This window comes from Berghia stephanieae, chromosome 6 (genome assembly GCF_034508935.2).
Source record: "Berghia stephanieae isolate SIO BIC M18660-M18661 chromosome 6, UCSD_Bste_1.3, whole genome shotgun sequence".
NCBI lineage: Eukaryota > Metazoa > Mollusca > Gastropoda > Nudibranchia > Aeolidiidae > Berghia > Berghia stephanieae.
Genome location: NC_088365.1, coordinates 53,615,215 through 53,630,619, shown reverse-complemented (window position 1 = coordinate 53,630,619; position 15,405 = coordinate 53,615,215). Strand labels below are relative to the sequence as shown.

General features: G+C 38.4%; 1 protein-coding gene across 2 annotated transcripts; it reads right to left on the bottom strand.

The window, feature by feature from the left end:
- Positions 1 to 554: 554 nt before the first annotated feature.
- Positions 555 to 15,161, bottom strand: LOC144975261 (uncharacterized). Of its 2 annotated transcripts, XM_078919184.1 has the most exons (7): positions 15,059 to 15,151; positions 12,454 to 12,658; positions 11,794 to 11,922; positions 8,973 to 9,119; positions 8,080 to 8,208; positions 5,429 to 5,563; positions 555 to 4,021 (listed from the first exon to the last, which is right to left on the bottom strand). In XM_078919184.1, exons 2-7 carry the CDS (start codon positions 12,496 to 12,498, stop codon positions 1,586 to 1,588), a joined length of 3,021 nt encoding a protein of 1,006 aa, XP_078775310.1. In that variant the 5' UTR covers positions 12,499 to 12,658; positions 15,059 to 15,151; the 3' UTR covers positions 555 to 1,585. The 2 variants fall into 2 exon arrangements, with proteins under 2 accessions (XP_078775310.1, XP_078775312.1); XM_078919186.1 differs by lacking the exon at positions 8,080 to 8,208 and having other exon boundaries at positions 15,059 to 15,161.
- Between the last annotated feature and the right edge of the window lie 244 nt (positions 15,162 to 15,405).

The window sequence follows — 15,405 nt, the reverse complement described above, 5'->3', positions numbered from 1 at the left end:
AATGGAATATCGCCTAACAGGCGCCATGTCTCGTTCTACATGCTACGTGTTGTGGACCCTTTGTAAAGTGCTTTGAGAGAACGTTCAGTGGATATTGCGCTATATAAAAAATGCTCTAGTTTTTTTGTTTTGTTTTTGTTTTGATGCCGAAGTGATTCGAAGCCTGGGACTGTAAAAACTGTATTACAAAAATAAATAGAACAGCTTCAAAAAAAGAACAAATTACCAAACACGGAACGTTTCAGGCTCAATACCATTCTTCAGTCGACATGATGAACAAAATGTATTGAATGTTTTTGTTGTTGGCTGAAGGAGAAGAGATTTGACCTTGAAACGTTCTGTGTTTGGAATTTTGTTTTTTTTTTATTTTTTCAAAAGCTGTTATATTTAATTTTTGTATTGGTGCTATGCATTTAGGCAAATTACTCACAATATCTACCAGCAGGGTATACGGTACTGACAAACAAAACTATGAGTAACCTTTAATGTTTTATCGTCTGATTGATAGACTTTATCAGAAAAATGGCGGCTGGCAATAACAAAAAAAAGCTGAGTGACGGCAATCTCATTTTAATTTTTGGATCGTTTGCAGTTTGAGACCAAACAAGAGAAATCTGACACAAGCACAGGAATTCACTAAAGTTCTTACAAAAAATATCTTTATAAAAAACAAAAACAATTCATAACGGAGAGCTGATTATTTTAAGGATAAAAAAAAATCTCACAAAAGAATCAAATGTTTGACTGATTCCCTTTCGGATGAGGATGTCAGCCACAGCCTGGGCATAATTAAGATTCAAGAACAAAGAAAAAAGAAATTTTTTAAAAAGCAACAAGCAAAAGGGAGTGATCTCCCTGTACCATACATGCCTATTTGGAAAATTTCAAAATGAGGAACTAACACAAAGTTCATCAGTAATAGAAATAAATAGTAGAATTTCGCTAATACTAAATTGAGCCATAAAAATAATGCCACACACAAATCTTTAAACATAAAATACACTTTGTTGTAAACGGCCATCATTACAAGAGTCAGCGATCGGCTTAGCTGGTATTGGAGTGGTTTGTTTGTTTTTAATTTTTAGGGGTTTTACGGCACCTGCAACACATTGAGGTCATATCAGTGCCAGTGGGGTGGTAAAAAGTTTTAGAATGACAATTAAAGCACCCAAGGAAAGGTAAGACAAAGGGGAACTGGTTCAAATAGGAAACAGATGTAGATTCCAAGAGCACTCTATCAAAGTACTTAGTTTGAGATCATCTAAAATTGTCATCCAGACACAAGCACAGGTCCCAACAAAGAGGAACACACTCAAATATTTACACATCGTATATAATATGTAAACAAAACAATACAGTGCAAAACAGAGAGATGATTTACAAGGAAAAAAATATCATCTCCCAAAACTCTAACTATACATTTGACTGTTTCCCTCCCAGCTAGGATATCCGACCAGGGCCTGGACAAAACCAAGTAATCTCATTCCAAGACAAAGGCAGAAAAGCATGTTGGAAAACAGATATAGGGGGGATAGAAGACACAGTAGGTGCTTCCCTGCCCACTATGGGAGCCTATAGGCCTAGTTCAAGGCTGTATCAAATTATTGACAGAATAAACCTTGACTTGTGTGGTGACGTAATGGTTGCGGTCCTCCTCCCAGGCCGCGTCGTTGGCCACGTACATCAACCCCTTGCTTATACAGATGGCAAACGGCATTTTCACTGCCATCATGGGGACTGGCACCACCGATTGCATCAACATACGACGGCCGGTCGAGTCGGATGGTGACAGCAGGATTATGTTGTTGGTGTTCTTGCTACAGCAGACGATCTTATCAGCCATACAAGCCAAGTTCCACACATCGCCAGATCCTCCACCCAGTCCCATCGAATACAACCGATTCCCGTTGATCGTGTCGATGCACGTCACGTGCATGCTTCTACCCAGCACTCGTTCTAGGAAGACGATGTTTCCACTTGCCGGAATGACCGACAGAAGTTCTGGTCCCTCCGAATGAGTCTGGAAACTTTTAACTAGTTCCACCTGGTTGCCCAATATTCGGATCAAGTCTATGGAACTGCGGTCATAGTTAGCACAAGCCACGATATTGCTGTGCACCCACCCCAAACCGTAATACTGATCCCTGCACGAAATCATCTGCCTCACCACCAAATTTCGATCTCTAGAAACTTCCAAAACGCTGATTTTTTTCTCCCCCATTGAAACGAGAATGACGTCGTTGCCAGCTTTGGTCATGTAGTACGGCTGGTGCAGATTGACGGACTGGATGTATTTGGCAGAGCCCCGTTGAAGGATTTTGGAGATATCGAAAAGCTTGAGACATCCGTTGATGATGTCCACCATGACGATGCATTCGGTGTCGTCCAGGACCACCATGGAGCTTATCCCAGCTCTATGCCGGTCGCTTCGAGCACACGGATCCACCTCTGCCATTTTAAAAACTTTGGAAACGAAATTCTGATTCACGGTCAACAAAGACGGGATATTCTGGACCTGCTTGTCCACTGTCTTTTTCTTCTTTTCACTTTTTTTAGATTTTCCAGCTGAGGCATTTGCTGGATTTTTGTTTGGACTGGTGGATTTTGTGGCTTTAGGTTGTTGTAGAGTTGTGGTGTGGATGGAGGAGGCTTCAGCATGAGCCTCGATTTGTTGTTGGCAATATCTGACAGCCGACTTTAGGGAAGAAAATCTATGTCTAAAAGCATCCTGGTCAAATTCATTGGACATGAGGAGATGCAGCAGAGCATCGGCCTCAGCGATCATCTCTCTGACTTGAATGGTTGGTCCAAACACAGCAAGTATATCTCTCATCTGTAATGAAATATCCGTCAATTCCCCCTCATATCGATGTCTTGGTGTCGCCGTTTTCTTCAAACCTTTGGTTTTGTCTGGACTGGATTTAGCAGGGCCCGACCTGCTGTTTGATTCTGAGCTTTTTGTACACGATTGCTTTGATGAAGACTGGGGACTGGACATGCCCCCCGTTTTGCCTCTATTCGAATTCGATTTAGTCATGGCATGATTAGGCGTTGCTTTGGTATTGGAGGAGGGACTGGCACTCTTTTTACTGCTACTCTTTGTGGATGAGTGGTTGTTGGATTTCCCCCTGGCACCGTCCCCTCCCCCCTTCTGTAGACTGGCAAAGCATGCGATGAGATCCCCTCCTGAATCACTTAAACAATCCTCTGACCCTAAGGACCCGTCCAAACTTTCGTTGTCGTCTTCGACACGTTCTTTTTTAATAACCGGTTTCTGTTGATTCTTCTTTTTCTTTTTACCCTTACCAGTAGAATTTGATTTTGGACTAGAAGTGGAAGACTGATTTTTAGAAATCAGCGTTTGTTTATTTTGTGTTTGAAGTTTTGTTTTTGTCTCCCTGGCATGTGCATTCCCGTCACCAGTGACTAGGTCTGTTATGGACACCCAACCGTCACTCAAACATTCCTCAGCCAAAGAACCTTCCAGACTTTCGGTGTTGTCTCCATCAATATCCGAATGTGCTTCACCAGACACGGTTTGTACTTCTCTCTTCTCTTCTTCACAGTCCCTAATGACACCGTTGTATTTTGCTATTTTATCATCCACAACATTCAATTCCTCCGTGAAACGTGGATACTTTCCAATTTGTTTCTGCAATGGTTTTGGCAATTGAAAACACTTTAAATCCAATATGGACCTGCGAAGCTTTGCCGTGACATCGCCACAACGCATATTGGGCTGAAGCCCAGCGTCCAAAACGACTTTCATATCGTTATCAATGGCATGCATCTTGGCGTAGATTGCCTTCCATCCAACCATATGTTTTGGAACAACATTCCCTTTCCTCACATCTCTAATGGACTCCGTTGTGGATTGGAGAGTCTGTAAAAACTGCCGACCCTCCTCCACGTGCTGCTGGTAGATTTCAAATTGCTGCTCCATTTCATCGGAATAGCGTTCTACGACATTCCGTAACTTCCTCAAAGACTCACGCATATCGGTGACTTTGGTGTGTTTGGACTGTGGATGGAGAAAATAGAATAGGATGATAAAGATTGACAAAAACCGACAAATAATCTGTAAAATCAAATTTTGTTTCAAAGTGTTGATTTACCAGCATTTTCAACAACAAAATCAATAATTTCAATGACGACAAAAAAAACAAAAACAACAACAATATCAACACAAAGCAAAAAAAAACAAAAAAACAAATAAATCTCGATTTCACTCAGATCGATCTCAGTCCCTTTGTGTGTGAATCGAGTGTTCTATCAACTGAGCTATCGGGACCCCCGAAAACAGATTAATTCATCACTTTAAATTTAAATCCAGACAAATCTCTGGCTGGCTGACGTAGTTTACGAGGAAATCTCAGGCTATGAGTTTAGAAAGGTTACGTATAAACCTATCATCTTTCAATTCAACATCAAATGACATTTCAATATGTCCTCGTCTTCCCCCATAAAACGCCTTGGATTGAGAAACAAATTATCATCATCACAGTTTATCCCATCATCTCACTCCTTTCCTGTCACTTCACACTAGACCAATCCTAAAAGAGATGAGCCACCAGCAATACTAAGCAAAAAGAAAATAGAAAGAAAACCCCAAAACAAAACAACAAAAACCACTCTGTTACAAATCTATTTTTCACACAACTATCAAATTGATCTTCATCATTTTTCCGTTTAAAATTTTGGTAAAAAACAAAACAACAAAAAACAACCTGCAATCTGAAATATAAAAAATCCAAATTTTGGCCAAAAACATGAAATACAGTCGACTCCTGTCTGAATTATAAGTGATATATTAAAAGTAATGTTTTTGTTATGGGCTGAAGAAGGGTTTTGAGGCCAAAACAGTGCATATTTGGTATTTTGTGTTATATTCATTTTCAACTTGAAAAATTTGTAGTTTTCAAGGGTCATAACATAGTAGACATTATAACTACCGTTACTTTTGAAAATGATAAATTTGTTCTCAATACATTAAATAGCATATATATCCGATGCGTGTCTTCTATGCCGGCCTTTATTTCACGTGATGTTCAATGCGTTATCCAATAGCACAAGCTTTTCAGGTGAAAAAACCATCCGATTATGGATTGTGAAAGAACCATCCAATTATGGAACTCTCCGCCAGAAAATATTTAAAAAAAACAAATGGCCAAATTGAATTTGACAGAGAAATCAATAAAATCAAAATAAAGGCCTAGACACGTCCATTTGTCGTCACGACACCCACAGTCACGATTTTCTTCGACGCTCGGAGTTGGGACTTAACGACAAGACAAGACCCTGTCAAATCCAACAGGAACGATGATGAAAACAAACACGGTTACCTTGTCAAATCCAACAAGAACAATGATGAAAACAAACTGTTACCTTGTCAAATCCAACAAGAACAATGATGAAAACAAACAGTTACCTTGTCGAATCCATCAAAGGCCTTTTTGAATGCCTTACGTTTCGTATCAAGCTGGGTCATAATCACGTCCAGCTTATCCGCGTAGGATGTTCCAAATGGGATTTCAGACTCTTTCCCTTTCTCCTCCGAGTTTCGCTGAAAAGATGTGAATACAACGACATCATCTATCACCATTTTAGACATTCTATATTACAGAGCTGCCAACCCTAGCCCATGTCAATGTGTACAATGAAGAGCCAACATGAGTCAGATTTTGATAAAATGTGTACAGTTCTGCAAAAACTATAATTAGCACCAAATGTGATATTGGGCAACTAGACCACAGAAGCAATAATATAATTAATATTTAAATGAAGGAATCAGACTTGCCAAATTGAAAACTTCAAATTTAGTAATTTTAATGTCAATTTTTAGTAATTTGACAAGGAAATTCGTAATTTCTGAAATTGTGTATGAACAACCACAATATTATTATTATTATTATTGTTATTATCATCATCATTATTATAGTAGTAGTAATAGTAGTAGTAGTAGTAGTAGTAGTAGTAGTAGTAGTAGTAGTAGTAGTAGTAGTAGTAGTAGTAGTAGTAGTTCTTCTTCTTCTTACCATTATTATTATTATTTTTATTTTCCATACAATTTCATATTTGGCCATGAAATTTGTCTAAAATTCGTAAAATTACGAAAAATTCGTAAGATTCGGCATGTATATCAACTTCCAGATCCATGTATAAATCTTTTGGGTCAGGAAACATACAGTGTTTAAGGACACCAAAAAGGTGTACGAATGCTAAAAATGCTTATTCAATAATGCATACAATCCTCAGAAAATTGTGTACAATGAATGAAAATGTGTAAAAATATGCATTTTTTAGGTAAGGTTGGCACCACTGGTATTATCCCTATAAAGCCCACTGTGTGTTTATCAAATTGAGATCTTGGGAAGCAGACACTGGTGTAAGATAACGATATGAACAAGCAAGTATGAAAGATGGCCTTGTGAAGAATATAAAAGTTGCCCTTCAGAGCCATTAGGCCCATGGAACCAGAGTTTATTCTGGTTTCTACACTGTGAAACGGACATTAGCAATTGCTTGCTATCCTTTGGATGGGACACTAGTCTATCGCAAAGTACTTTCTGCCAGATCTAGCAGATCCAGCTACCCAATCACTGCTGGGCGGACAAGGGGAAAGGTCAGAAAAAAATCTCGAGTGCTCTACCAACTGAGCTATTGGGATCCGAAGAACATAGGAATTAAAAATTGTCCCAACTATCCGGAACCTCTGTGGTGTAATGGTAGCATGTCTGACCAGTAATCAGAAGATCTCAGGTTCGATCTCCAGCCGAGGAAGACTGATGTTTTGGGGGTTTTTTTTCTAGTATTTTTCTTTATTGTTTTATCTGGCATCCTCCATACAACACACTGTGAGTTTAGAAAAGCGAGTTCAAAACCTGTGCATGCTTTGTTGCTGACACAATAACTAAGAGGGTGACTTTCAAAACCTGTGATGTGATGCTGTGACAGAAAATGAGTTAATGCTCTCTTTTAACATACTGGATGCATTTAAATTACCAAAAAAAAAAAAACTGAACTTGTGAACACATAAGAGTATTATTTTGTGGCTATGTGGTCTAGTGGTATGACAACCGCTTTCGGATCGGATGGTCTTGGGTTCGGGCCTTGCTTGGAGCATAGTTGAGTCCTTGGAGAAGGCTCTTTACTCACAATCTCTCACGTACTCAGTTGTAAAATGAGTACTTGGCTGTAAACAGTGTTGTCTCTGTTGGAAAAAAATTGTCATATCACCTAACAGGCGTTATGCCTTGTTCTACATGTTACGTGTTGCTTTTGGTCAGGGACTCTTTGTAAAGCTCTTTGATCATGTTTAGTGGATATTGCGCTATGTAAAAGCTCAAGTTTTTTTTGTTTTTTTTTTTGGTATTATTCTAGAAGGCAAAGAAGATAAGTATTTTTCTCTCTTTAGCTCACTAACTAAATGGCAAACAAAAAAAAAATAATATTTTTTTTTTTTAAATATCAATTTTCTGAGAATGATGAAAAAGAAGACAACAGGTAATGTAAGTCATCTGCTCAAGAAATAAAAGATCAAAGTTTAAACTCAACTTTCTCTGTTTTTTTAGTGGTTACCATAGCAACAAATTTCATTCAGATAAAAATTTGCAACTTTGGTTCTTCTAATCAACATAGAAAACTTTTTTTAAAAAAAAGTGGTAAATGATCAGGAAGACGTGGTCTACACGACTGCATAAATAACTGAATTGATGAAATTTGGCCAACCTTCCAGGGTTTTCTCAGCCAGCCACAATTGTGTGCTATTTACACTGTACCCAGGTGTCCCAAATGTGTAAGGGTTTACAGGGAAGGCGTTCTGAACATTTATCAGCTAAAAATATAAATAAATTTCATATTTTTCCAATTCCACACCGTCGATGTTTGAGATGACAACTGACAATCGCATTGGAGAAACGAGGTCTGCATTTTGTAACTCACAACCTCTTTTAAATCATGTGGATAGTTGTTACATTTTAAACAATGGAGATCCAGATTAAAGAGAGAGACACGTCTGTATCTATAAATAGATATATGGAAATTAGCTTTCCACCCTCCAAATCCGTTTCATCAACTGACCTTTTCAGTGGTTGACATGGCCTTGAAAGTCACGGCCCCAAAACGGCCGAGCACCTGCTTGTGGCCCTCACGATTTTTGTGCTTTCCTTTCTTCATTTGATTGGATTTCGGCATTGTTACTACCCGATTCTGAAAGGCCAAAAAAACAAAAAACAAAAAAAATACCCCCAAAAATTGATCAAAATGAATGAGCCAGATCTGTAAATGCAGGAAAACAAAATAGTCTAAACTTATTTTCAACTCACATTTGCACACTGTCTAGTTCTACGAAAAATTCGTAGAAAATACGAATTTTTGGCTCAAGCTGCACAACAACATTCGCTTCTTTGACTCAATAAATCTTGTTGAAAAGGACAGTTTAGTTCCTCAGAACCCATATTGAGGCCTTTGGAGCGATTTTGGATCATGCTGACAGCAAATTGTTTATTTCTAAAGCTGTTTAAAGTGACTTTTTCTTTTTTCTCCTTGGAAACTACGAATTTTTGAAATTTCAAGATGTCAGCTCTGCATTTGTTGTTTTTCTTAGAATGCATCATTTCAGAATATCATGAATAAAGACAGAAAAAGCAGTATAAATTCTTTAAAAAAAACAAACTTGAGCTTTTATATGGCGCAATATCCACTAAACGTGCTCAAAGCACTTTACAAGGGGTCCCTGGCCAACAGCAACACTTAACATGTTGGCCGTGACATGATGCCTGTTAGGCGATATAACAATTTTTTTTTGGTCAAAGACAAAAACGATGTACCGAGGCCAGGCTCAAACTCAGGACCTTCCGATCCAAAAGCGAGTACCATACCGCAAAACCACAGAGCTGCACAAATATTTAAAGAAAAGAAAACAATAGCTTGAAAAGGAAAAAAAAGTATTCTCTCTCTTTTTTTTTTTTTACCGTAGAATCACTTGGAACAGTTTTCTCTTCTGTCTTGTTCTGTCCTTTCAGCAAACAGCCACTGAGATGCATTTGGTATCGACACTCTGCAGTCTCAAATTCTGTCTGTTTCAGCCACACCGTCTCAGCCAATAATGGCTCTGATATCTGTAAAGGTAAAATACTTCAGCTTTTATATAGGGCAATATCCACTAAACATGCACAAAGCGCTTTACAAAGGGTCCCTGACCAACAGCAACACGAAACATATAGAACGATACATGATGCCTGTTAGGCGATATTACAGGATTTTTTTTTTTTCCGACAGAAACAACACTGTTAACAGTCATGTATTCATTTTACCAGACCTGCCAAATTGACAACTTCAAATTTAGTAATTTTTATGTCAATTTTTAGTAATTTGACAAGGAAATTCGTAATTTCTGAAATTGTGTTTGAACAACCGCAATATCATTATTATTATAGTAGTAGTAATAGTAGTAGTAGTTGTGGTACTTCTTCTTATCATTATTATTATTAAAGTATTACTAAGAATTAAAAATTCGTAATTTTCCATAAAATTTTGTATTTGACCATAAAATTTGTCTAAAATTCGTAAAATTACGAAAAAATCGTAAGATTTGGCAGGTATGTTTGTTTTTTCTTAATTCTTGCAACACATTTAGGTCAGATCAGCGCCAGTAAAAAGGAAGAAAATGGGATGATAAAAAGTTCTAGAATTACAATTAAAACACCCAAGAGAAAGTAAGACAAAGGGGAATTGGTTCAAATAGGAAACAGATGTAGATTCCAAGAGCACACTATCAAAGTACTTAGTTTGAGAAATTTTTATTCTCTATTGTCTTCTGGCACTTTTCTACTCACTTCATCTCTTGTTGTTACCAACATAAGTGCCTGCTCCACTCACTTTTCTGAATTAAAAATTCACCCCATATACCGGAGCATACTCAATTCTCAATCGTTTCTATGTTATATGTTTGTGTTGAGAATATTGGCTATTAACCCATAGAGGCCCGCTTCCCCTGGAGTCGCCCGCGACTGTTGAGGCCCGCATCGCCCGTCATCGCCCGCGGCCCCCGAGAAAAAACGGATCATGTTTACTTTGTTATTGCAACGAATCACTTCGTTTTATTCTAAACCGGAAACGTCGTAAACGTAATGCGATCGTTCTATTTCCGTTTCGTTTTTACCGCACGTTTATATCGTTGATAACAAGTGAGTAATCGAATTCAGAAAAATGGCATTCCCGTACGTTGCGTGGCGCTAGAAATGATGTTTTGGAGAGTGGTGTGGACGATGAAGAGGATTTTGGAAATGAAAGCGATATCGAACTAGAAAAAGAAGATGTAAACGATGGTGGGGATGGACAAGACAAGGCGTTAGCACCCGATCAAGGTGATTCGGACACTGAATCGGAGTCCGAGATTGACGAAAATGACGGGAATGGGGGTGCGGGGAACGAGTTTTTTTTTTTAATACTTTTTTCCCAATTTATTGAAATCAAAACATGTCATGTTATATATCATTCGAAAGCAAATTTATCTGGCTATAAAAAGGAATTAAAATTATAATTTTATGTCATTTGGTTCTCGTTTAATAATTTTTTAACTTTGTGTTGGTATTTTTTTGTTAAGAGTTATGCCCCTTACACTGGGCCTCGGGGGAATTTTTTTTAGTAAACACCGGGCCTCTATGGATTAAGCTTAACTGCTGGCCAGGTAGTTTCGCGATGGTTGTGTGGCGAACCCGCGGTCTCCAGAAGTCGGTGAGAGAGAGCTCTAGAAATGACCTGAGTTTGATACGAATATTTTTGTATTCTTGGATAGCTCATATGGTAGAGTCACGCTCTCACCGGCCAGGCAAAGTTGTCGTACCAATAAGGTCGCATTTTCAAACCCCACCACCGCCGCGAAAATTTTTATTCTCTATTGTCTTCTGGCACTTTTCTACTCACTTCATCTCTTGTTGGTACTTAGTTTGAGATCACCTAAAAGTCTCATCCAAACACAAGCACAGGTCCCCACTAAGACGAATACACTCAAATGTTTACAAATCATATATAATATGTAAAAAAAAACCCCGAATACAGTGCATAACAGAGAGATGATTTACAAGGAAAAAAATATCATCTCCCAAAACTCTAACTATACATCCGACTGTTTCCCTCCCAGCCAAGGACTCCGGCCAAGGTCAGGACAAAACCAAGCAATCTCATTCCAAGACAAAGACAGAAAGTATGTTGAAGATAGAAGATGTTGGATAGAAGACACAGAAAGTGCCTCTGCCCACTATGGGAGGTCAGGAACCCCATCCAGCATGAAGGATAACACAAGTAGTAGCCCTTCAGAGCCATGAGCTGTATGGAACCGGAGTTTATCACAGTACCTACAGCGTGAAACAGGCAAAAATAATTGCTTGCTACACATTGGATAGGATGCTAGTCTATCTCAAAATACTTTCTGCCAAGTCTTACAGAGTGGGTTAAAAAATATAATCTCTCTAATTCAGCCGAGATTAAACCCTGTCTCTCTATGCAGACCTGCCCAGTTGAAATGTTAACAATTCGTAGTTTTCAGAGGGAAGAAATAGAAGTTACTAGAATTAACTTTACAAATTAATATGTTACCCTTATCAGTATTAGATATGCCTTCAAAACCCTGAATAGATGCTTTGTGGTACCAAAGTTTTATTTTTAACACATTGTATTGAATCAAAATTGTCTATTTATTTCTGCTGTTGAAGTAAACAATTCGTATTTTTACTAAACGTTCGTAGTCGTAGGCAGGTGTGCTTGATGTGTGAAGCGTGCGCTGTGACTTACATGGCAGCCCTGGTTCTCATCAATCCCTGTCACCAATCTGTCACTGAGATCAACCTGATATTGACACTCGTGCTTCTCGTATTCTGTCTGTTTCAGCCACACAGTCTCCAACAATAGCGGCTCCTCTATCTGTCAAAATAAAACATTTGATTTATTGGACAGTTAAACTTTACATTGCTAACTAACAACACATGTAAAAAATAATTGAAAATTATTTCTTTCTTCAGTAAGTGAGGCCTCAACTTTACACCAGATGGTTAAGTTCTGGTGCAACTACTCTCTCTCCTCTCTCTCACACACACATATATTCCCTCTCTCTCTCTCACACACACATTCCCTCTCTTTCTCAGTCATTCCCTCTCTCTCCCTCTATTGGAGAGGGTCCCTCTCACGGATTGGCGGAGTCGTAATAATAAGTTCATGTGTTCGTAGCCTCATTGCTACGAAGTTTTTATTCTCTATTGTCTTCTGGCACTTTTCTACTCACTTAATTTCTTGTTAATATCATTATTTTCTCTCTCTCTCTCTCTCTCTCTCTGTTGCTTCTCTATTTCCCAAATTTCTCATCATTATTGATACAAAAACAAAAAAGCATTTCCAAGTCTGATTACACACACCTGATACCAATACAATAAACACAAACATATACACATTCCATACTTGTGGTGTTTGAATTTCAGACATCTCTTCAACACCGTCCTCCATATTCCATGTGAAAGATGGCAGCTGATGTACCGTACACGTCTGCTTTTGTCGTCTGTACACGTCTGCTTTTGTCGTCTGTACACGCCTGCTTTAGTCGTCCTGAAAACGTCTGCTTTGTTGATCCCAATTCCAACCCCTGTACTGTGTTGCTTCACTGGAACTGTTTGGATGAATCAAAATTTTCATTTAGAAGGATGAACAAATAGAACTCTGAAATCCAGTGTACATAATTCCCTACATATCAGTCACTCATTGCCATGGTTAAGACACTGCACTGTGACCAGGAAAGCCCGGGTTCAAGTCCCGCGTCAGGCACTCATTTTTTTTCAATGGTCAAGATTAACTATTCCCAATTTGCTCACTTTCTAGTCTTGTCATTAAGTCTCAACTCTGTGCATCGACGATAATCACGACTGTGAGTGTGGTGAGGACAAATGGACGTGCCTAGTAGTAGAGGCTTTTGTTTTGATTTTATTGATTTTCTGTCAAATACAATTTGGTCATTAATTTTTAAAATATTTTCAGGCAGAGAATTTCAAATTCGGATGATGCTTGGAAAAAACGTGATAAGATTCGAGTCGTGACTGCATTTTACATTGTCATATATTTTGAAAGATGATCTTTGTAAGGGAAAAAAGTCTTATGATTAAAATTTAAAAAAAAAAGACTTGTGGAGAATCTGCAATATTTGGGGAGAAATAAAGGCCATTATGAACATGTACTCATCTTTTAAAATTATTATACATTCACTACTGTATGGTGGAAATTAGCATCGATCAAAACAAGTCTTATGAGTCACCAACAATCAAAATCGATCAGGCAATAAAGTTTGCAATGCGTGCAAATAAATCCGGCAAGAGGGTGGCCAGATAGCGATTCCCAACGTCAAATAACCAGATTACAGGTACCATCATTGTGCCATAGCAGATTTTATAAATAATCATTTCAGTCAATTGGTGATAGATTTAGCCATAATTAAAGGTTTCCAAGTTACTCGAATATCAATGTGTAAAAAAGTTTAACCATTTTGAGAATTTCCAGCATTTCTGTGCTCGTTGGCAAAAAATTTAACCTGAATTCTACGGAGCAATTCTGACCTCCAACATTAATTATCATTCTTTTTAAAAATTGAAAATTTATTTGGATTTGACCCCAGGGTGGAGTAAGGTTATCTTAGGGAACAACTTTACTGCTCAATAATAATAATAATAAAAAAATAAATAATAATAGTAAATAATGAATGTATATAGCGCTTAAACATCCACGTTAATCATGCTCTGTGGCGCTTTATATAAAGTTAAATAAAACAATTTAAATCACAACACTACATATTAAGCATGAATACAGTAACAAAATCTAAAAACATCTAGATATTTCATAAAAAATTAGCCTTCCGGAACAACCCAGTCTTCAGACATTTCCTGAAATGCCCTACAAGCTCAAGTCCAAGCCTAATCTGACAATTAGTGTTGAGCGGAAGTCTCGATGATACCTCAAGTCATCGGCCACCAACACTCAAAACTTCCCGAACTCGATGACCAAGGAAAAGTCGGGAATTCCCGAGAAGTAGCACTTCAACTGAGCTTTGGATGGCTTTTTTGTATTAAAACTTAAAATAAATTAAATAAATTCACTTTGTATAATAATAAAACATTGATACCTATAACCATTTTGATCTATTTACGACGTTTGTGTTTTGTTAGCTGTTTAAAATATGATATAACGTCAATACCCAATACCAATGACTAGGTATTGAATGAAAGCACCGATGACTAGAGCGATGCTCGAGACTTTTTTGAGTCTCGAGACTCAAAAAAGCATCGAGACGCAAAAAAGTATCGAGCTTCGCTGGAATCATCGCCGACGAGAGAGGGGTGAACAATGCAGATAGTACACATTGTTAGTAACGCGTGCGTCGCTCGCGCAGTATAGTCTCGAGACTCGGGACTCGGGACTCAATACGAGAAGCATCGACGACCAAGATTCTCGAGACGAGAAAAGCATCGAGAACTAAGTGGAGGTCGGGAAGTTCTCAGTCGTCGATGACCTGACTTCTCAAAACCTAAAGCATCGTTGACCTTTTGGTGACCCGGATGCCCTCCCCTACTGACAATGTGCGGCTATATAAAAGAAGTCTCCCCCCTCCAAAACCCCCTACTATCTAGAACATTTCATTATAAATAATCATTAAAAAAAAGTTTTCCCCCTCCCAGAACCCCTACAAAAAAGAATACTGGGGATGTAGGAGCTTTCGGAAGGCCTCCCCTTTTTCATTTTCAGCGCCGGGTTTTGAAAGTCTTAAAATTACGATGCTCTTTTATTTTTTAAATCAAAGATGTTCCTGTAAGGCCTAAGGTAAGCCATGACAGTGACAGGGATTCAGGGATCTCGAGTTCAGTTATGATGATGTTGTTTGCCTTGTTTGATGAGGGTGAGGGGTCCCATTTATCTCGACATTATCAACAAACTACAAGTACTAATCAATGCAATTGCTGCTTAATTGGCAGAGAGTGGGCCGTATAATGAGATTTTCAACAAACAACAAGGATTGCAATATTACCAAATAACTAATCAACATTCACTTTTGCAGCTTCAACAACCGACAATCCATTTTTTCCGTGAAGTACTTGAAGTAAAGCAACTTATGATGGGCATTGGTTGATATTCAGTATTAGCTACTACAACTCGCAAGTTTCGTACTATATAAGTACATTTAAATGTGCTGAATCTGTCATCTTACAAGGGCTAGACACTAGTGCGGGGCGGTCCTTGGTAAGCTTAAGGACCACGGTCCTACGGTCCTTGGGAAATGAAGACCGCAAGGACCGGTCTCTAGACCGGTCCGTTCATTCTTGAACCGTTAAAGACCGCTACACGATGAAAACCGTGGCCTACAGGAGTAAAACA